This window comes from Varroa jacobsoni, unplaced genomic scaffold (genome assembly GCF_002532875.2).
Source record: "Varroa jacobsoni isolate VJ856 unplaced genomic scaffold, vjacob_1.0 scaffold_897, whole genome shotgun sequence".
In the NCBI taxonomy this organism is placed as follows: domain Eukaryota; kingdom Metazoa; phylum Arthropoda; class Arachnida; order Mesostigmata; family Varroidae; genus Varroa; species Varroa jacobsoni.
This window is the reverse complement of record NW_019213799.1, coordinates 23958-46117: the sequence shown is the minus strand read 5'-3', so window position 1 is coordinate 46117 and position 22160 is coordinate 23958. Positions and strand designations below refer to the sequence as shown.

Here is a 22160-nt window from a genome sequence, read left to right as displayed (position 1 = left end):
ATTGAAATCAATGATTCTCAAAGTTCAGACCCACTCGTCTCATTTTTTCCAGTCCATTCCTTTCGTTGTTTTTTTGTACATATCTATTGCGAGGATTCCGACGCTATCAGTATGCGATGTTAGGTTTACTCGGCTAGGTGTGTTATTAATAAGTTCTGACTCTTTATTTATTTTCGTTCCTTTCATTATTCTTGATGACTATAGCAGATCTCAATTGCAGTACGAAGGCCGCCGATCGATGTCGAACAGAAGTTGTGCCATACGCAGATTATATAATTTCTGACTGGGGAGGAACGTCAGAAGAGCCGCGACACCATCAAGCATCTAAAGAAATACAGCGAATCCAACTGCCTTACAAGAAATGCTTGGCATTCCAAAAGGTAGCTCAATATGTTCTGTGCAAACAGGTACAACAAGCAGGTCAACAGGTGCATATGTTTGACCGCTAGTTACCTGGGGGCCGCCAAGGAATCGGGTCAGATTTGCCTTTCCCGGACCTCTAGCTGATTGGATTGTGTGCGAACCTCCCTCGGTCAGTCGGTGTCGCAGTGCTGCGAAGCCACGGAGTCGTAGTTCTAGTGTGTTCTGGAGCAATCTGTTGATAACCTCCTTTTTGCCTGGTTCTGCTAAATACAGGGGGTCTACTGGGGCTTAGGACTGGGTAGCCCAGATCCACCGCTCTGTTCAGACCTCTTATCCAGTTCACTGCTAGCCAATAATGGCAGTTGCATTCATAGAGCAGAAGCCGACTTACTCACAGTTCGTTAATATTTGGATAAATTACATAGTACGTTTCACATCTTGTTAGGGACAATACTTGTGTATGTTTTTCTTTTGGAGATGTCTGTAATTATTATGCGTGGGCGTTGAACAATATAAGGATAAGGATCGAAAGCTTGTACGACTCCGTATTCACGTTATTCATTAATGTCACGCTGCAGTAGTTGGCTCAAACGTTGCCAATGACATGTACGCCGCGACACTAACTAAATAAAAAGAAACATTATTTTAAACCTCGGTCAAACACATATTTTCTATTATATCGATTTTGGCTTAGATTGGCTGCTGAATCTTCACTAACTTCTGCATAGCTTATGAAGTAAATTTAACAATAGATAACGAAAAGTGAGTGGGTCATAATAATTTTGCGCATCTGAGTTGGGTCCTTTGGGAGCTTTTGACTCCGTTTGCTTGAATATACTGAACTGTGCGGCCATGTCGATTAATTCAATTTAGGCCTACGTTGTAGGTCCGCACTTGATTTTCTGTTTGCCCCAAAGCACTGATCAACACGCGACAAAAAAATGATCACTTACTTTGTGCATCTGAAAGTAGCTGAGCACATATAACAACGACACTTTGTTCTTTGTAGCACGCTTGAGAGTAATTCCGTTTATCGAATGTTGCCCTCGCAAGCAGAAGTTTTTGAGGGTTACGCTTCTCGAAGCACGGGCTGATAATTAATCTAATACATATTTTATGCCTATTTTTAAATTAAGTCAAAGCTAATGGGAACTGTTCTAGCAAACACTGAAATGCATATAGAACAGCATAGATACATATCGTTTTAGTCTGTATGCACTAAGCATCAGAGGCATCGACATTTCCAAAGACCCTACGGTTGAAGTCATTAAGGCATCGGTCCTGAGTCACCTTTCACTTTGAGTATTGTAGATTTTGTACTTAATTACAGAATACGAATGTGAGTCGATTCTCTAGCCAAACCTGAAACATATTTGCAACATTGCCATCGGCGCCTTTATGTGAAGCATGGTACTTCCAGCAAAACATCCGTCAAAATTATACCTCGCGGATCAACGCTACTCAAAGCAGTCGAAAACGCAGTGCTGATTCGCGCAACTTCAAGACGCCCTGTGCGGGACACACGTCATAGGAAAATTTAGAAAAATTATTGACTTATTCATAAATACCAACTAAATAAGAACCAACTAAATTTATTTCCAAAAATCTTGTGATAAAATTTAGCTTAGACCTAATTTAATTTGTTGTTCTATAAATAGAGGCTTATTTCATCATCGTCATATACACGCTAGAGATGCAACAAGCTTGTACATTTTCATTTCCCTATAAGACCGCATACGTTTGGACAATATAACTATACCTATGAAGCCTTTACTTGATGTCCAAAAGGAGTTGGTAGTGCCCAGTTAAGAGGGATATTGTTATCGATATTTGGCCATTGGCCAGCATATTTGTTTGTCATGTAACGAATTTAAAAAATCAGTCGGATTTTTATATATGTTACCGTTATTATCTCATTTCTGTTTCTGGTTCAAAGAGCTACGCTTCCAAAACCGGCCAAATTACTTCCCAAAACAACCGCAACAAACGGCCATTTACCTGTGTGGTCCTGAATATAATCAAATGACAGAAGTATACGCCGAAAACCAATTAAAGGAAAAGAAAGAGAAAAACTTATTTTACCCGCTGAAAATGTTGCAGGACGTCTCTATTGAATGGCCTGTTGCAAGATTGCGCCATAGACTTGATCATGCAACTGACCCCTTAAATTTTTCAGTTTCACTTTCGGTGCTACTGTCTGCGTTGAGCATAATTTCAGCGAGCTAGCACCTGCATTCGCAAGTTTAGGGGGTCACGATGTCGCTGCAGTATCACGGGAAGTTTTGAACATCAGCCCCCAAGTGCTAACGTAATCTCAGTTTTGTACGACGCGCTCTTTATTTTCTGAAGCAGAGACAGGCTCATTCGTGCCAGGTATACCTCATTTGTTGTACGTTGTTCCTATTATAGGAGGATGACCGTAATGGTCTTCCGAAATGGGTGCCTGCTTAATTTGGGTTAGATGGGAATGAAGAAGCCGACGTCCTCGCTCGAACGTTTGTTTCTTTAACCATAAGCGACAATGACCTACCACCGTTTTCAGCATTAGCCGTCTCTGTGAGACCTGAATTGGGAGGCCATCTACTCTGATCCGTCCCTCGATGGGCCTCAGCATCTCCTTGGCCACTTGCGTTCAAGTGAATCACGGCTAAGAGCAACCCATCCTTCGGTGGAATTAGACCTACCGACATTTTTATAATAACCATGCCTGGCCAAAATGAGCGATCCTAAGGAAAATTTTAGTTTTTCGATATAACTGAATGTGAAGTTTCGACAGCGTAAAGTTCAACAACGACGCTATAATAATTAAATATGTGCAAAAGAAGAGATGAATGGATCAAGAGTGGTAGGTTTCGTATTAAGGGCCGCCTTTACCGGCGAACACTGAGTGTGTCATCTTTAACGTAACACCACTTATGACTTAACCTATGATAGGACAGTGGTCCCAAAGTCTGTATGTTTAGACCGCGCTAGACAATACTGTTACGTCTGCGCTGACAATTAGTTCTCCTTTTTCAAGCTTTTTTTCTGACATAAAAACAAACGAAAAGGAACACAAAGTGGCTGTTTTCGATAGACACAGTGAAAATAACATTTTTGTAATAGAGTTGTAATTCTATCTTTCAAATAAAGATACACATAATGCCCATATAATATACGACTAAGCAATAGAACAGTCTACGAAAACAATAGGGGCAGTTAATAAAAGTTTACTATATAGATACGAGTAACTTCCGGAAAGGAACTACTTTACTTAGAGAAATTCATTTCGTCCTTACCTCAGCGGGGCAGGTCCGCGTTCGTGATAGATAATAATGGAAACATGGAGAGAATGCTGAGAGGCCTAGATTCGGTTCGGATATGGGTTAGAGTCTCAATTATTTGTGTCAGTGTGTACACTTTCCGAGACCGCCTATGCCATAGTATACTACAGTCGACAGTTCAGAAGTCGGAAAAAAATTCTGAGTACCGGAAGGTGATAGCCGACTTCGTAGAACAGGATCCTTGTTTCTTTCCAACAAGACCTTCATGACGTTTAATGTGTGGCTATGATGTACTAATAAGATCAAAATGGCTCTGTAGATTTTTAGTGTTTAATCATCACTCACTATTTTTTCAAACAAATACAGGTTATACCCAGCGCCGTACCCTGCTGAGGGGACAGCGCTACGAAGTTTTGTCATAAGAGGGCTAGCTGAAAGTTTAAAGTTCAACGCGATACCCATCTATCCTCTAATTTCCCCACTTTTTTTTGTTACGACAGTTCACTTTTCCTTGATTGCTGTGAACGTCACAGATTTATGGTTTCGTAGAATAATGATACTGCCATTCCATTCATTATCGCGTTTCCCATAGCCATTACTATATCCTATGGTTTCACAACGCACCAGACAAGAGGCGCATCTCCTCTAAATATATAGGCCACGAATACCAGCTTCATCTCCATTTGTAACTTTTAAAAAATTGAGAAGATTTACTCTGGCTCAGAAATCATCCGTTGGATGTTCGCAGATGACCGCAGTAACAACAATAACAACAGGCGATAACAATCAGGAGCAGAAGATAACAGACACAGACAACCACGGCAACAATATACATGTGGCTAATTACAAAACAAAATCAAACAAAGCACACCCATAAGTAGGGTGCATGTTACACGGCGCGTTAATCCGCAAAATACGATATTAGAAGTCGACGAATGCCACAAAAGTTTTCGTAAGTGCTAGTCACCGAGGGTAGAACCATTGTAGCTACAGTAGAACAGGCGCAACGATTTATAAGTATGCAGTTGGTACGCGCTTTCGGACTCTTGACGCTAACGACGAAGGAAGCGCTGGCGAAGTGATAACTTCGATGAAAGGAAACACAACCAGTTCAGAACATCACGATGTGCAACCTTCTTGCCCTCTTTTGGCAGAGACTTCTTTCTGACAGTTCTTTCTGCGCCGTCTGCTATATAAAGGACGGAGTACAATGGTCAGGAGTCAATACCGCCAGTGAATCTACCTGATCTACAGCCTGTTGTCCTTTTCACTGAGAAACACGTTAAGAAATATGAAGGCGTTTGTGGTGTTTGCATTTGGTAAGTTCAGCTGGATGCCACACATATCTGCTTGTCGCTAATTGTTTACGAACCGTGCAAGATGTTACTTTGTGTTCATTTCAGAGACGTTTCTTCGAAACATTCTATTGCGTAAAAGGTGTTTTGTCGAAAAAACGGTAAAATATACCGACGACTTCGTATTGGTCCGTTCTGTCTTTTTTAACGGTCTTCGGTCATATAAGCTCATTTTTTGTTTACACGCTCCTTTTCCCTTTCTCACGAAAGTGCTAAATTGTATTTTGTTTTGGTCAAGATGCTAATATATTTTGACCGCACTATCATTACTCTTCTTCTTAAATCTTAATAAAATAGATTATTCAAAACACTCTGTAACACTATCTCTGTTCTTTAGCATCGGTGGCGCTTTCCGCCCCGCGAAAGTGCGACATACGAGCGGTCGATCAATGTCTTGGAAGAGCCCTACCTTTTGCCAACAACAGCATGATCCAGGACTTCGAGCAGAAATGTATGAAGGGTCGTGAGGGAGTCAACTGTCTCGTGGACTACGCCAAGGCTGAATGTTTGAAGGGGGATGCCCTCAATGCTCTAAAACTCCTTCTGTCAGGCACTGCTAGCGAATGTGCCCTCACTTGTCAACCGGGAACTGATAATTATGACGCCTACTTCAAATATATGGGGTGCTCTAATAAGTACGGTGAACTAATTCACAAATGCATGCGAAAGGCCACCGCTTATATTGAGGCAGCGGCCATCTCCGGTGGACCTTTTCGAGGCTCTCTAACTTGCTGCGCGTTTGACTGCCTGTCAACTTGCTTGGGAGAAGCTGCTGAAAAGCAGTGTCCTGAACAGATCGGCGCCAAGGATTATTTCCAAGGTGTCGTCAAATCTGTTTCTGGTAAATTTATTGCGGCTCAGTGTGGCGCTTATCAGCTGGGAGCACCCGAATGCAAGAATCTTCCCCAATTAACTATCGGTGAGCCGAAGTACACAACGATTTACGGTCCTCTGCTTGAGTTCCTTAGCTTACAGTAAACGAGATTTGAGAGGGAAGATGCGTGAGGGTGACACGTCAAAAGGCACGTATAATTTATTAGTAATAATATTAAAATAAATTACGCCCTGTAATACACATGTGTGGTCACTATTTGATAGGTTTTTGTGGGTATGTTATCCAATGTCCACTCTGTACATTTTGCTTAGTTTTATATAGGGTGGTGAAGACTGGCTCGTGGATTACGCAGGAGAATAAGGAGAGATCTTTAGCTAAAAGTGGTTACAATTTACAAGCAGAATGGCTAAGCCTTGACGGTCGCGTTGGCAGCGTAAATAAGATTTTCAACTTACAGCTTTTCCAATGTTTAGATTTATTCCTTAAGAGAGGCTCAACTTCTTATCGAAATCTTTGAGTCATAAATATCAGTAGAGTGCGCTAATAACATAAGTGTAGTTATTTTATCAATTAAGTAGGCTATTTTATCGTCGAGCGCTTAGAAATCCTATTTGGCAGATTAATTTGGTAGTAAATTTTCTAGTAAATTTCGTGTGGTAAGGCGTTTATTTGCAACATATCCTACAAGAGCTCCTAAAAAATTCCAACGGAAGATTGTTACAGACCCAAGGCAAATTCTTGGTTTACCCACCAAGAGCTGCTGGTCGTTCAGGAACATGCCACTATAGGACATTACGACAATATGACCAAACAGAACCACCCCTCCTGGGCAGTATCTTCGACACCCACTAGTTTCCTGAGAGATCGTTACCAACGCCGCTTACAACTCTAATTTACGTAAAATAAATACATTTCAGCCAAGCATTTTGACACTGTGTATTTCCATGACTTTGAGATAATCATATTGAGGTGCTGTGTTGACCATCCTCAAAAAACTCCAGTAAAGGTTCCAGGGGACTCTAATGGTTTCATTTTGAATTTACATGTACAGGACACGCACCAGACGCTTTGCTATTTGACAAACTACGACAGAATGATTGATCACGATGTCATAAAATCACTCAATTCAAGCGAGATTTTAAGTAATTTCTAACTCCCAAAGACACATTATTGCTGGCGTATCGGATATTGCACATAGTTGCAACACAACAATGCATAATTACCCGCTTCCGCGTTTCGCTTCCAAATTTCTTGGTAAACAATTAGAACGTGCCTCTCTTCTTACCCCGCGACGGGCTCGTTCGTTGTCTACTATTCTAATCACAACGCGAACAAAACAATAACTAAAGTAAAAGAAATTGCTCCGTATCGAACGTGAAACGCCATTCCATGATGCTATTGCATGAATTTACCGCCGGCAATGACCAACGTTCTAGGTATGAAGACGCTCGCGGTCGTTACATTGGCGGTGTTGGAGTAAAGGGTAAGCGTCCTTCCTTTACATAGATATATATATAATACTAGAAGAGGTGATAGGATACACGCAAGGAACAAGGGGTTAGGTGGAACAGGCTAATTACAATGGGTTAAGTGTTGGTGTATGCTCAAGCTATAGTTTATTTCAGGCTACATGTAAACTCAATGGATTAAGTTATTTAAATCAATGGTAAACAAACGCAGAATGAATCGAGGACCCGCCAGTTATGTACACACAAAAAATGGCGGCTCTACTGTAAAGCAAGTTTTTCCTAACCGTGAGCTCATGTCATCTTTTACTGTAGATGTAGGGCCTAACCGTTTGCAAACCTACTTTCAACTCGTCTAATGTATATAAACTCTTTTCGGCAACTCAGCGGCAAAATTGTAATTTGCAGATATTTTAAAAGAAAGTTCTGTCTTCAGCAACGATATAGTCGATGCACTCGAAAACTTCGAACAGGATCGTGCAACCAATCATCAAAGACTCCTTTTTCTATTGGGCTGCCTTTTGGATTTTCAGTGTGACGCCGTGATTGGTCTGGAATAATTCGTTTTTGGCATTTTAAGGGAATGAGCGATGCGCTTCCAGTCGAAAACTGATTCATGGAAGGAGCACTTCACGCAGGGAAGAAGTAATAAAAACAGGATACGAACTTGAACACACAAGCTTAAGATACGCGCAGTTTAGCTTCATACACTGAAGTGTATTGTCAGTTAAGAGTGTCCATACCAGGCTAACAAGAGCCTCACAGGGACCTTTTCAGGTGAATCGAGCACAGAGAGTAAGATGGCTTAGCGAATTAGAATAATCTCAGCGGCAGAATAGCGATTATAATAGTACGCCTTCAGTTTGCTCGGTGCTTAGAGGAAATTTATTTAACCGCATTGTAAAGCCTGGTCACTTCACCGATTATAATGCGCCCTTCACCTTAACCATCAAAAACTAAAACAGACCCTTTTAAAGTATATAGTTACAAGAACTTACCGAACGTTCCAACCGTAAACGGGTTCAGTCGTTACTATTAATAACAGTTAATACAGTTCAGCAAAACAGAAACTGGCGACCTTTGCTGAGGTGTACGCTCGAATCTCGCTTTCCTTTTTCCCAGTCTCTTTACTCCGTTATATATTGTATGGCATAGTACGCAACAAACCGAATTGATACGGAGAAGTCTCCGGTATAAAGGTACGGTGGAAAAATGCAACGCTGATGATCTGACTGAATATATTCGAGATTGTCACGCGAGGCCGCCGGTGTTTGGGCACAGGCTACAGCGGCCGGTTACCCAGTACTGTTGCATTATATTATACCTAGATACCGAAGACCCAGCCAGGCAGTAACGTACGGCTGATAATCGACAAGTAAGTAAAACTTTGTTTGAGCTGGGGCAACTTCAAGACTTCATCGCTGATCGCATTCTGTGAACTAGGCTAAAACATAGCCGTTCCCCAGGAGAAGCGAAAGCTTGAACAATGAAAATGTCTCGTAAAATCCATAGGCTTGATATTAACTAACTTTGTATAACTTGTACAAGCTGAAGAGGGTACATACGTATACAAAACATCACATGTATATACCCTGTTAACTTAATTGCCTTTTAACAAACGACAGCTGTTCGTTCTTAAATAATAGGGAAATTAATTATCTAAATAAGCAGATATGCGTATTCAAGTGTATCTGCTCGTTCTATCTACTCTTCGTGACAAGCAGAACTATTAAAAATTGCTTATCACCATATAAGCAAGCAGGATACAGGAATTCTTGTTACGAATTCATATCTACAAAGTGTCTTAGTAGTCAAAATAACCTGATCAGCAGGTTTTTTTATCAGTCCTTTTAGACTGATAGCTTAGGCGTGTGTGTGTACGTTGTTATTACACACGATAGTGCTAGAATATCTGCAGGGCCAATATCTAGATACCGTAGAATGTAGTATATCGATATGTGAGCAACTTTGTCGTGACACGATTGATAATACTTCCGATACACGAGCTGGCATCTGGCCGTTATATGTTACGCTTACTTGCCTTCTACAGTTTCTGCCAGGCATGTGACTAAGCAGCCGAGTGAACGGCCGTTGTGGGAAAGACAAAGCTGGATTCCGATTTCGGCTGGAGTGGTTCATAGAATCACGGCTGTTTCGCATGCTTCTTGCATGCCTTTCGCGGCGTTTCGCATGCCTTATTTGTTCAGTTTTTGCATCGGACTGAGGTCCAGTGGGCCTTGTATTGGTCGATACCCGCTAGGGCTGCGAGGCGTGCTTTAGCTAGCGATACCTAGAATGAATTCCCTTAGTCCGTCCGAGCGTCAGCCGGAAAACCCCTTAGACAATCATTGTCAGCGTAGTTCAGCAAACACCTCGTCCCCTAACTATCGTTCAGGCAAGCGTGTTTAAGGCTTTCGCCTTAAATCTGGGTGTCGTTGGCGGAAGAGTCTTTATTTTGTACAATATATATATATATATATATATATACACGCAATTTATTTACATATATATACATATATATGATGTAAGAGAAGAGCCACCTAATAAAAACATCTATCCAAGCTTATTTAGTAGAGCAATCACGAAAGGCTTCATGTTCATGCCAACTACGTTTTGCACCGCACTCCGTACTGCGTCAGAACCGCAATATACGAAGGTTCGTTTTTCAGTGGTAGTTCTTTATATATAGCGCGGTATGGCACAGGTAGACTGACACCATAATGAAGAAAAAGGACGCAAAAAAAATTTAGCCAAATAATCTATCACGACTAATAACATCAATAGGTCATGTGCCTCTTTTTTTTAGTGTTTCTATACTCCGGCATTCTATCCATTGCAATCATAGATGTGAGCGTGTTACAGAAAATACAACTATTTCTATACCCGTTAGTCTTTCCGGCGTCGTCATCGAACAGCGGACGTTCATTGGGGCTGGGCTCGGTGTTCAGTATCGTGAAGATATAGCGCAGTGTGGAACTTTCGCCATGCGACTCAGTTCTTTAGCGACTCAGTTGCCCGGTCTGCGTAAATGAGCCTTTTTACGATGAGTACCTTCCTGGCAACGTAGGCCGCTTTGTAAAGCCCATTAGAAGGGTCCTCACGATACAATTAGCAATAACGAATTGTAATAGAAGTCTGATCTCCTGACGACTGTCAAAACAGGCCCATTGAATACCTTGGAGGGCTCAGCCTCTTAATGTCTATGCATAGATAAATTGTCTTTATCGATAGCGTACTACGAGCGACTAGACATGTACCCACCCAACAGCACATATAAGGCATGACTTCACACTAATCTACTCACAAGAAAACAGCCAGCATTAAGGGGAACGTATTCATTACCCTAGCAATAAAAAATTAACGTTAGCGCTAAGTAAATGGCAGCGAATCAAATTGATAACTTATCAAAGGATAACACAACTGCACCTAAAACCCAAAAGTTGGGCAGCAAATAGCACGTGGCTTGTTTAACCAATGAACACTCGATATTAGTAGACCTACCGGTAGTATAGGTTTATTCGGCAAGCTTTGATATGCGAAGTCGTTTTTTTTGTTGTTATTCTTTATCTCTTCCATCATCGTATTTCCCGTGTTTTCCTGTATTTCTCTATCTGCGTTGTTATACACATGCTTTTGTATAATTTCATCTACCTAGAGGTTACAATGGTCACTGTTCTGAAACGATGATGGTGACGACTTTTTAAGAACGATTAGCTTTAAAGTGTTACATGAATGAAGAGATGTTAGTACATAGTGAGCGACGTAACCGTAGACTTTTTCCTAATCTAGTTACGTTTCACGTTTCTACGATGCTTCTATGCACATATTATCCTACACTATATGTACAGCTTATATTACAATTACAAATAGAAATCGGCGCATCAAATAAACTCTAGCGTTCACTATGCGTGTACGTGAAGCTTGCCCTCCGTGCTACCACTTCCCTTAATGTCTCTGTTATCCTTGTTTACCTGCACTCGTAGCTATGTTATGGTTGATTCACAGGCGGGAACTTTTGCTGCGCTACGCCGAAGAACACTTCGTGCGAATATTTACTCATGATGCTTTTGATCGTTGCGTTCTCAATACGATACAGAGCTTGCAAATAGTGGACTAAAGCATTCATCTCATTGCGTGTAGCGACTAATTCGTGGGGTTGGTAGCCAGTGTAGTACGTGAGCGTGTCGTTCCATTCTCGACCAAGTACTTCGAAAGCCAACAGTAAGGCGGCTGCTGCAAGATGCGTTTCACAGTGTGTAATCATCGAAATCTCCATTAAAGATGACTCAAGGACAAAACGAGCCAAGGTCATCTCACGCATATCCATTTTGACCGAGCGGCAGAACCTCCTCAGGAAGCTGTAGCTTAACGGCATCGACAGCTCAAAATTGAGTGTCACCAAGATGTTCGTCTCCATCTTCATAAATTGCTGGGCGTCGTACTTTTTGTTACAAAGGACAACGAAGTCATGGGGACTTAGCGCAACCCGCTCGTCCATCTTGCTTGCAATTAGTACCGCAGCGGCTCCGAGCAGCTGTATTTCGCTCCGCTGAATCCGTTTGGACGAACGAGCAAGGTAGCGATCGAAAATTTTCACCGACAGATATAAAGTCTCGTGGTTGAATCCCAATACCTCCTGTAATTGAATCAGCCAGTCGACGAACAGCGCGCGCAAGTTTGAAGTCATCTCAGGCTGCCGGCTGAGATACCGTTCTCCAACAAACAACTTTTCGCGCCTACGAAGATACGCAAATAGGTCATGGGCGTATTGGGCTGGATAATTCGGGTCGCTGAGCAATTCTTTGTCGATATCGGGTACGTTAGGTGGAAGGTCGCTTTTTTCTACGTAGTAATCGAGAGGGTTGATCCTACTCAAATCCTTCCTCACATCTAGATCCTGTTGGAAGAGCAAGAAAAAAGGAAAACACAAGGCGCAAACATCGAAGTCTGGTTTAGTGTACGTTCTTATTATTAAGAAGTTGTGGTGAAACGATATAAACCAAAATGTATGCAGTGTTATCACCAGTAGCAACAGTTGCCATGGGCTAAAAAACGATACTAGTGCATTCACCAGGGACGTCTGAAACTATATCAATAATTTTCAAGAAAGATATTCATTGAATGTACTTATGTTTTACGCTCATATATGCCAGAAGTAGAGCTATATAGACAACTAATAAATCTGTGCAGAAGGAAAGCCAATCTTTCAACAAGGCTGGAGAAAGAGTGTTTGCATTTTGAACAAGAGCTATGATTCTGGCTAGAAAAGATGATTATTTATAATTATTTTGCTAAGCAAGGATTACGGTGCGTCTTTAATAGGGTCCCAGGAAGTTTTGCTGAAGGTTGCAAAGCCTGTTTTTGAATGGCCCAAATGCTGGGGTATCCAGAGATTGCATTTTACTCGAAAACTGAGGGGAACTGTTACAGCGGGGACGTAGTTGGGTTCGAATCCAGTAAAATGCATTTGTATACAACATGCGCATCAATAAAGCGAGATTATATTCCAATCAGGCTACACGTAAGGCTAATTAAATAATTGTTTTGTTAAAATACTAGCCAATTGTATGTTTCATGTATGCCTGAAACACGCGGCCTATTTCGTCCTAACCTATTTAGATCTAAGGATAGTCATGAGCCATGTATATATAATTTTTTTTTAATCTTCATAACACAATTTGTGTGCAGTCTGAGACATACGAAATTGTATAGAAAAATATAGTCATTTTTTTGTTCGACTATTTCCAAAAAAATTGAAATAATTAGATGATTCAAATAGCTCTACCTAACACAGGTTGGTAGAGAAACCAGAATTATGCAATCTTTATTAGTTACGTGTCTCTAATAATGCTAAAAGTTTAATAATATTCCTTCCGAAAAGCAGACGTTTTCGTGTGCAGAAGACGAGCTGCCTATATTTCCTTACTACAACCTACTAAGTTAACAATATCCGTTCCTTACGAGTTATTACTTTATTAAAGCTTGCACAGTGTGAAATCCCTCAGAAGGTTATGGCGATTTAATAAGAAAACTGGGTTAGCATAGATGATGAAGTGGTCCACCTCAAACCGTTCGCTATCGACGCGTTTTATACAGACAAAATGGCCTCGGAGTACGTGACCAGCTTTTGGCAACGGGGTGCGAGTTTACTTACGAACAGCTGGGCCTTGGCAAAGCCAATTATGAACAAAGTACAGGAAATGGTGGTGGCGAGCGCGGTTATATGAACTTCTTCCGGGCTTTTCTTACGAACTCCGTTCGAAGTTCGGGTGACCTTGGTAGACCATGAAATTCAGGTAGTATGGGAACACCCACCGCCGACGCAATTCAAAAATCTGATTGTATTAAGTTTCCGTCCCTAAACTGGCTTATTCGTATTAACTCATTCGTCGTTGAATAGATACATGCACTTTTTACGAAACAGCACCATTTGGACATAGATTCCAGCTGCTTGAAACTTCTGCTTATTTTAAGTTTATAAGCGCATGAAAGAAGAAGACAGCAGAGATTGACTCTTCAAACACAAAAAAAAGCGATGGCCAATGAAGCCTGGAGCGCGGTGAAGAGAACTTACTAAGACATATGCATTTTGTTGTCCATGGATTGCACTACAATCTCTATGTTACACTGTATATTTTTTTGCCAGACGCCACGCGCATCGCCACAATGGGTGTCAAAACGTACCTCAGGTACTATGCGTCGCAGTGTCTCCGCTGACGCGGTCTCTCTGATCGGACAGTTTTAAAGTATTAACTTCATGTGTTCTTACATTACAATAGTATCTTTGAACACGTATAATAAATGTTTTTTTCTCGTTCAATAAACGTGCGCAAAAAAACTTGAAAATTCAGATCAACAAAATAGCTCAAAAATTGTAACCGTTAAAATTTATCTAGACGCCCAATGAGCATTTATGTTATATCTCTAAAATGGTTATTAATTTTCGTAGCGAAAACGTAGGTGTATCAAAAATGCTTTTTTTTTTTTTGAGAAATTTTGACGAGTTTCCGAACTCTTAGAATTTAAGTTATATTGAGGATCTCCGGTTTGTCTCATAAAATTTTGATTTTTCAGAAGGCGCACAAAAACTATTAAAAACGCAGACTGTCAATTTCGGGCTAAAAATGAATCCTTTAATCACGGTGGATGATTTGTTCAGCAGGGGCAGATTGTACACTAGCTCATCTTTGCTTAGATTCTAGAAACGATGTACTGTTTTTGGTAACGACGAATACGGTGTTTCGTTCTAGAATAAACAGGCTTTTGCCTGGTACTACAAGTAGCGGATGAACGCATATGATAAATGAACTAAAAACAATAATGCCATGTTAGCTTAAATAGCCTCACTGGGTAAAATGTGGTCAGGAAATATCTAATAAGTATAATTGTATTAAATTTTCTAACCTTAATTTTCTAAAGCTTAATAATGCTGAAAGCTTAATCATGCTTCGTCTAAAAAAGCCAGGTTTTTATGTTCACAAAAGAGGAACAGCTCATCTCGTTTTGCTCTCTCGTAATATCCGTCTTTTATCATATCAAGTATTAATACATATAAATAATACCTAGTACTTAGCTAGGAACACTGCGAGTTTGTCTCATGAGTTTGTCTATTTGAAGCTATCGAAGGGTCCCGACAAACGATTCGTCGTAAAACTTACATGTAATTATTGTGAGAGCGTTATAGAGAAAAATAAATAGAAATGGCTAACAAATTTTCTGCTTGCCCAATAGGAGCACTGCAATGCAGCGGCCACATGTGTAATACTTCATCTTGAAATGGCAACACAGCAATTACTTGCACTGACGTTTAATAATCCTCAATGTATCGAATTTTACGTGTGATATCGCCTGGTAGATATTCCGTCAGACACGCGGCTGGCTCCTACCAGCACGAAACGAGGTCTAGCCTGGGTTCGGACCCACACCACAACTTATCGTTTTTAGCAGGCAAACACGTTGCCCACTGGGCTATCACGGGGTAATCCACGGCTATGTTCATTATTTCTAGGTACGCTCTGGTGACATTACATCGTTGGGTGTACTTGGATTAGTAGTTCAGCAACAGTCAACCAACCGAATCACATAAAGAAAACACTGTGCGCTAACTTAATGTGCGATAAACACACATTTCCGTCGCCCACCTCACACCCAATTTAACCGTACGGACGTAAATCTGTATCATTTTGTCACACCAATTCACAAACAAACTAAGCAATCAATTAATGTGTTGTGATTAATCCGTGTATTAGTTTGTACTGTAGAAGTTGACAATTGTTTCCTTTTATCTCACCTTCTTCTCTTTAGATTTTTTCGCTATCGAGGCCTGGTTTGCATCCGCTGTGGCTTGGGTGTCGCCTGCTGAGACCAACTCCTCGGTCGACTTCGTCGCTTGAATGCGTGATGGCTCGATTTCATGGAACGTTTTCGCAGATTTCCTATTACATTCGATCGTGGTTACGTTAGTGTCGTTCCTCACCGTAAGGCGAGCACGCAGTGTTGACCGCGATTTGTTTGCTTGCACCTTCGTGAAGTCTAAACGAGAGATATCTTTTCCGGAGACGTCTTGAATGAGCTCATTTATCCGACGTCTTTTAGCGTTCGGTTGAGGATCAGCTTGAGCAAAATTTTCCGAGTAAACCTCGATTCTACTATTGCCAACTACTTGACCTTTGCGAGTGGACATTTTCTGCAGAGGCAAAACGAGTAATATAGATACACTTTCAGTTGTTATAATATCTCTCTCTATATATACGTGTATGTATATTACCTGTCCTGTAGTGCACATATAATGATGTGATTGACAATACACTTTCCGTATTAAGCATTGAACGTAATACTGGTAATTAAGTTAATTACGGTTTCAAGTGGCTCTGGTTTCAGTTGGCCCTCCTGTCTGCATATGCACATCCTTATTTAGGGATCGCCCCTATCGAAAAGAGTTACTGAGCTCATAGGTTACTCGTTCGAAGGCAGCATATCGTGGTCAATGAAAGATAACAGAACCAAAACAATTTGAATTACATATCTCTAACGGCACAGTGTACTGGAAAGTACTTCTCGGACCGTATACAAATCGAAATTATAATATTACCAGTAATCCAGGATCTGTCAAAACAAATTGAATTAGACCGTATTTCTGAACTTGAATGAGAACACGTTAGTACAGAACGTCTTCCCACCAAAAAATAGACCAATCCAGAAAACCATCCGGTGAGCGACGAAGTTTATTACGTGCGCCATGCTAAATCACTTCCTACCCCTGGTACTGTCCACGTGAGCCATTTTTGGCTAAGATTCATGCACGTTAGCTTACTAGTCAATTATAAACTTTAGGTAAATTATGCCGCTGCTTAGGCGGTAGCTCACCAGTACTTCGCTTTGCTAGCTGCTGCTAGCTAGTTTTACGTGTAGGCTAATAAAATGTGACACAAACCAGCGTAAACTGACGGAGTATCCACATGTACCTATTCTATAATAGTTTTTACGTATAGTAAAAGCACATCATACCGGTCCACCGTAGACTTCGCTGAGCACTGAATTGAACAGGACCACTTGAAATAGGCTCGACCTGCGCAAGGCACAGATGGAGGACAAACACGTTGGAACGCAGGAGACGCCGCTTCTGCCGCGAACAGAACGGAGTGATACGTGCAATTATATCTTTAGTGCATCAATTCAATAACACGTCTATACCCGCGGACGTCTCATCTTTTTGTTAATCTTTCAGTGCACTTTTGGTGTTGGAGTAGTTTGCCTTTGCGAATAGATCGTTTGTCACCGATGACGAGCTTCGCTTAATTAATATGGTAATTTAGACTCGAATGTTCAACCTCGAAATCGAACACAGTAACGATCGATTCTATAGAAGCTCACCGCTGAGTTTTTTTCCACTTAAAAACTGCTAGTTCACTAACGTTGTCCTTGGATGAAAATTGTCTGAAAGTTCTGCTTGAGCAATGATTGACGTTGAATGAAATTTGCTTATTTTTGATGTTTGGGTGTTGATAACGTTCACTAATGATACCTATGGGATTTGGAAAGTGGGCATTTCTTTGCAGATCTTGATTTATCATGAAATGTTCTCGATTCTGCTATTAATAGTTATGACTGTAGTACGAGCAGTGAGAAAATCTGCGCGGACTTTAGTTAGAGTCCTGGATTGGAGGAAACAACCTTACGTTCGTATTTTGCCGCTCCACATATCCTAGCGATTTTACTAGGTTAATGAAGCAAACACTAATGAGGACGATAGATGGAAAGTGGAGTTGGTATAGTGGTGTCACCGAGTAGGTTTAGGTGTTCTACAAACGACGCTACCAAACGAAATAAAGTACTAATTAGTTACAATTTTTTTGTTTATGTCAGAACTGCCCCATCATTTATGTTATTCTCCCTGAAAATTCCTATGTTGAACTATCAATTATACATGTAAATACAATAAAACTAGCTTAAAGTCGAAACTCATCCTTTTTTCACGCACATTTGTGATTTTTGCTAAACCGTTATATTAAACTATGTGCTCGATGAGATTACAAATTCTATGTTAAGATAGAATTCAATATAGAGAACCACGGCAAAGTTCCGACAGAACTGGTTTGATAAAATTCAGAAGACAACATTTTGGTCTACCTTTGTTATACTGTTTTTTAAATTAAAACCATTTGTGATATTTATACTAACGCAGATCTTAATGGATTAGTACCACAAGCTAGTGCAAGTGAACGTATTGGCCACCGAAATATCAGAGTTATCATAACCCTGGTCAGCACCGTCTACATCCGCAATGTGACCCTTTTGATTTTCACGCGTATGATGTCTTCTGTCAGGAGCCTCCTGGCCAACCTTTTCCTCCTTCTCGGATGTACACAGGCATCCGAGTGCCTTATACTTCCAAGCGCCTAGAAATACGGCCATTTCCTGTCCGGTTTTAACCTCGCCATTTCGGTTCTTAAAACGCTTGCACTAGGAACAAAACGCATCGTTAACGTCTGCCTGCCAAATATCCTCACAAATCTTTGATGAATTCCAACGCCCTCACCTTGAAGAAACGAAAAATTTATCACCAAGCGTTGATTTTTATAAACTAAACGATATCTTTAATCATTGTGTGATTCGATGCATCGTCGATAGTATTCAAGCAGCTTACAATTAAATATTTGAAATAAATGCCAACCTTTACTAATGATGTGTAACTTGAAAGTTATTCAATTGTTTTCACCCGCCAAGTAGCCTCGGAGAGGTTTACATTGTCAGGTAAGAGCCAACTCACATATAGGTAAATCTTCGGCTCTTAACTCGGCTAAAAAAGGCACATGATTAATATGTTAATCAACTTTTTACAGCACTTTAAAGATACATTCTCTTTCTGGAGACATATTTCGCCAGTTGCTTTTGAACGATTTATAGTTGAAACTGACAAAGTAGACAATTATAACCTTAAAAACTTGATAATTTTCTGGAGGGAAACAATCGCTATAAAAGCATTTGCTTGAGCTATTCGCCTAGCCTAAACAGCATCTTAAAGCGTGCAATTGCACCCTATCAAGGGAATACCAGCCAACGTCGTATCGACTGGTTCAATGGTGGTCAGGGTATCGACAGCTTTCGCATCAGTGTGAGTCAACACGTATGATAAATGGAGACTCTAAATGTACTACTAGATGATACTGAGCATATTTGTTGCACTTCAATCTCTTGTTGCTGCTTCCGCCATTTACCAATTTTGCCGTAACGGATCCCGAACGTAAACCATCATATCTCCGTATCTACCATCTAGGCAAGTTGAAAATGCAGCGGAAAAGCCGAAATTCGAGGTAATATCTCAATCGAATCATTCTGAAAAACGAATAGAGTATAATGAAATATCTGAGGTTTACGGCGGACATTCAAGCGAACCGACAGTTTTTTTTTTAGCGTTTGTATACGTAGAAGATGTCTCGACACGATGAACTTGAGGTAATCGGCACAGTAACGATGTTCGCGATCTTTGCGACAGCTCTCTCCCCATTGTAACAACCCCACGATCAAAATTTACGTCGTAGGTCTGTTTCGTTTCCTGTTTAGTTCCCTAACGTTGAACCTTGCCATACTTCCCTGACCGACCCCTGACTATCCCCGCGGTACCTGCCGTCCAACTATCATAGTTGTAGCGTCGTGTAGCGTTACTTTGTCACAATGCTGCGGAATTGAATGTAAAACAATTAAATGTAGTCGAAACAATGTATTTTTAACCACCATCAGTGCTTTGCATGTTTCTGAAGTTCACCTGCCACTGTTCCTTATTTACATTGAATAACTGCACACCACCAAGTATTATTACACTTGTTCGAATGTCCGCGTATCCTCAGATTCCGCAGTGTGCAAATAGCACGAAAGCCTTTGCGCCGAACGCTTTGAGTTTAACGATGCCCCGTTTCGTCTTGCAGCCAGCTGCCCTCCTTATTGGCCTTGTTAACACTAACAGCAGTGCCAAAATTACAACAATTTCAAAATTTGCAATTCAACTATTGCATCCTAAATTAATGAAGTACGCTGTCGTCACCACCGCGTTTCTTCCACTTACCTACCAAAAACCCTGCTGGGACCTCTTTCTCTGATAGCTACGCTAATTGCCAAGTCGGGCCATAGAAAAATTGTTCGGAAACCGGAGTCGATTTGGTCATAACGTCGAGACGACTACTAATAATTGAACAACATTTGCACCAACGCTGCGGCAATATTGAGCCCGAGCCTGTATATGCGAATGGACTACGTTTCGTCGCCCTTATCAATCGCTATTAATACAGTTTTCGTGCAATTATCGCTACACATAACTACAGCGCTAATGTTTGATGTGCTATCCGAGGTTCAGCGGAGACCCTCAGCGGAACTACAGTCGCCCAAACTTTGGTGGCCATACTCGTCTTTGATAGGGTTCCTGGAGAAATATGATCAACATTCTATACCGTCCCTGCCTGTATGTGTACCCCTATCGGATTTCCTGCGGCCGCTCCTATTAAAAATGTTGGGGCCATCGAAGACCATCAAACTACTTCGTACCATATGTCTGCTACTTCGGCTACGTTTATTTCAGCTACGCGTCTTTGTTCTGGAGCGCTTTTCGTTCGAAATGTTGGTAGCGCCATAATAACCGAATCAAAAAATAACGGCGAGACAATCGGATGAGTAGGATCTGCTGAAAACTACCTACAAGACGTAACAATAGATACGCGAACAAAACTTGTATAAATATATTGTACAGTTATTGGTAGAGCGGCCAAGGAGGCCGTGCTTTTAAGGGGTTCGTGAAATTCGAGTGCCCTTATCGGCGTTTCTTTGAGATAGCTAACGTGCTCGCATGATATTACTGGATTATACTTTTATCGTAGTATCCCATAAAGCATATTTCTAAATTATTGTCCTTCCGGAACTTATATTTCTATTCTCCTCACCTGAGAGCGTTAGGGCTCCTGGTCATAGGTCGTTACTAACGTTTTCGGCTACTTTTCGCTGAGTGAACAAGCCCATATTATCGTACTGAGATGGAGTAAAAAGTAAAAAAAAAGTAAAAATATCACATAACAGCCATGAACAAAAACGTTGGGCATATATATAAGGGCGATAAGAATATATGAGCATATATTCTTATCGCCATGATACTGCATTGATTACGTGTTTGCGCACTTAACTGGGTGTAGCCATGTTTCACGGTGGAATCCCGCCAGCTGCTTAAAGACAGCAGCTGTACTGACAAGTAAAATTCGAAACCTTTACTTCAGCGTATCTTGTCATAAAATATTATCATGCTGCTTGATGATTCACATGCCAAACTAAACACACAAACAATTGGCGCCTTCGTAATTCGACCAGACCCTCGTTTAACCTTATAAGTCAACACGGTACGGCACAACACCAACAATATTACTACGAATCAATTCTAATTAGATAAAAAATAACTTCGACAAATTGAGGCTAGTGTGCCATGTTGTATACGTTTTAGTCAAGCGGTATAACACGATCTCTATTGGGATGAAAAACCATATATCGGACATTAAAGAGGTAGGCAATGATATCGATACCATGGTACGTCAGTTCGCGATTTGATGGGTTAGGCATGATTTTATCGAGAACGATTTTAGTGGTAAAAACTTGTTACCTAATAAAAACAACACGGGTATGCATTATTAGAAGCGTTTCAAAATAGGATAGGAAGGTAGAAAGCCTACCAATTTTGTTTTGCGACTTCTTGATCTCCGAATGTGGTGTTTATTACCTATTTGATTTGTTCACACACCTGTAATTGGCTTTTTGTAGTATAGACAAATAACAACCCAGGATAAGAAACTGCACTCAGTGTACACAAGTGTATTTATAAACAGGCTTTGATATGGACAAAAATCCCAACTTTTGCTGAAGCAATGGTTTTGATGTTCCTGCAGAAAAAATTCGGGCAGTGGTACGGTCGACAGGCTGCTTATTAATCTACAGATGGAGAAGAAAATGTGGCGTACAAGAAATCTTCACTAACAGAGATATACTTCCCATAATTTATTTACTAATCCGGTAGCATTTGCACGGACCCTCCGTAGGGTATATTTCCTAACACCGATACTAGGTAAACCCAGTTTTTAAAACATTTTGCAATTACAGACAAGTAGGTGTCGCTTTGCACCGTAAACGAAAGTTCGTTGAGTTGTAGACACCAGAGATTAATCCCAAAAAGTTTGCATCAAGATACAACTTTAATTTCAAGGTTGTATGCTAAACCTTGTAATGTAACGTAAAAAAAAAGTAAACGCTCTTTCAGTATGTTTCTTTAATTATTTTGGACACGAGACTGGATGAACAGACCCAGTCAGTGGCGCAAGCTTTAAGAAAGCATTTGATAATGCGGTTCACG

The 22160-nt window shown here is 40.8% G+C and overlaps 2 protein-coding genes and 1 long non-coding RNA gene across 5 annotated transcripts; 2 read left to right on the top strand and 1 right to left on the bottom strand.

The window, feature by feature from the left end:
* Positions 1–4830: 4830 nt before the first annotated feature.
* Positions 4831–6054, top strand: LOC111264775 (uncharacterized). The gene is made up of 2 exons (XM_022840909.2): positions 4831–4945; positions 5319–6054. Exons 1-2 carry the CDS (start codon positions 4918–4920, stop codon positions 5957–5959), a joined length of 669 nt encoding a protein of 222 aa, XP_022696644.1. The 5' UTR covers positions 4831–4917; the 3' UTR covers positions 5960–6054.
* Positions 6055–10770: 4716 nt separating this feature from the next.
* LOC111264776 (G2/mitotic-specific cyclin-B3) lies at positions 10771–16939 on the bottom strand. 2 transcript variants are annotated; one of them, XM_022840911.2, is made up of 4 exons: positions 16790–16939; positions 16139–16208; positions 15573–15968; positions 10771–12179 (listed from the first exon to the last, which is right to left on the bottom strand). In XM_022840911.2, exons 2-4 carry the CDS (start codon positions 16187–16189, stop codon positions 11271–11273), a joined length of 1356 nt encoding a protein of 451 aa, XP_022696646.1. In that variant the 5' UTR covers positions 16190–16208; positions 16790–16939; the 3' UTR covers positions 10771–11270. The 2 variants fall into 2 exon arrangements, with proteins under 2 accessions (XP_022696646.1, XP_022696647.1); XM_022840912.2 differs by lacking the exon at positions 16139–16208 and having other exon boundaries at positions 16790–16937.
* Positions 16940–18749: 1810 nt separating this feature from the next.
* On the top strand, positions 18750–20427 carry LOC147752906 (uncharacterized). Of its 2 annotated transcripts, none has more exons than XR_015312800.1 (2): positions 18750–19095; positions 19708–20427. It is a non-coding gene; the product is annotated as an uncharacterized LOC147752906 (long non-coding RNA). The 2 variants fall into 2 exon arrangements; XR_015312801.1 differs by lacking the exon at positions 18750–19095 and adding an exon at positions 19108–19323.
* Positions 20428–22160: the final 1733 nt, after the last annotated feature.

Excerpts from the sequence above, each read along its gene's own strand:
- LOC111264775 (XM_022840909.2), top strand. The coding sequence starts at position 4,918 with ATGAAGGCGTTTGTGGTGTTTGCATTTG. Across the intron at positions 4,946-5,318 it reads GTTTGTGGTGTTTGCATTTG|CATCGGTGGCGCTTTCCGCC; the intron begins GTAAGTTCAGCT and ends TCTGTTCTTTAG.
- LOC111264776 (XM_022840911.2), bottom strand. The coding sequence starts at position 16,189 with ATGTGCATATGCAGACAGGAGGGCCAACTGAAACCAGAGCCACTTGAA. Across the intron at positions 15,969-16,138 it reads AACCAGAGCCACTTGAAACC|AAAATGTCCACTCGCAAAGG; the intron begins GTAATTAACTTA and ends TTGCCTCTGCAG. Across the intron at positions 12,180-15,572 it reads AAAAATCTAAAGAGAAGAAG|GATCTAGATGTGAGGAAGGA; the intron begins GTGAGATAAAAG and ends CTCTTCCAACAG.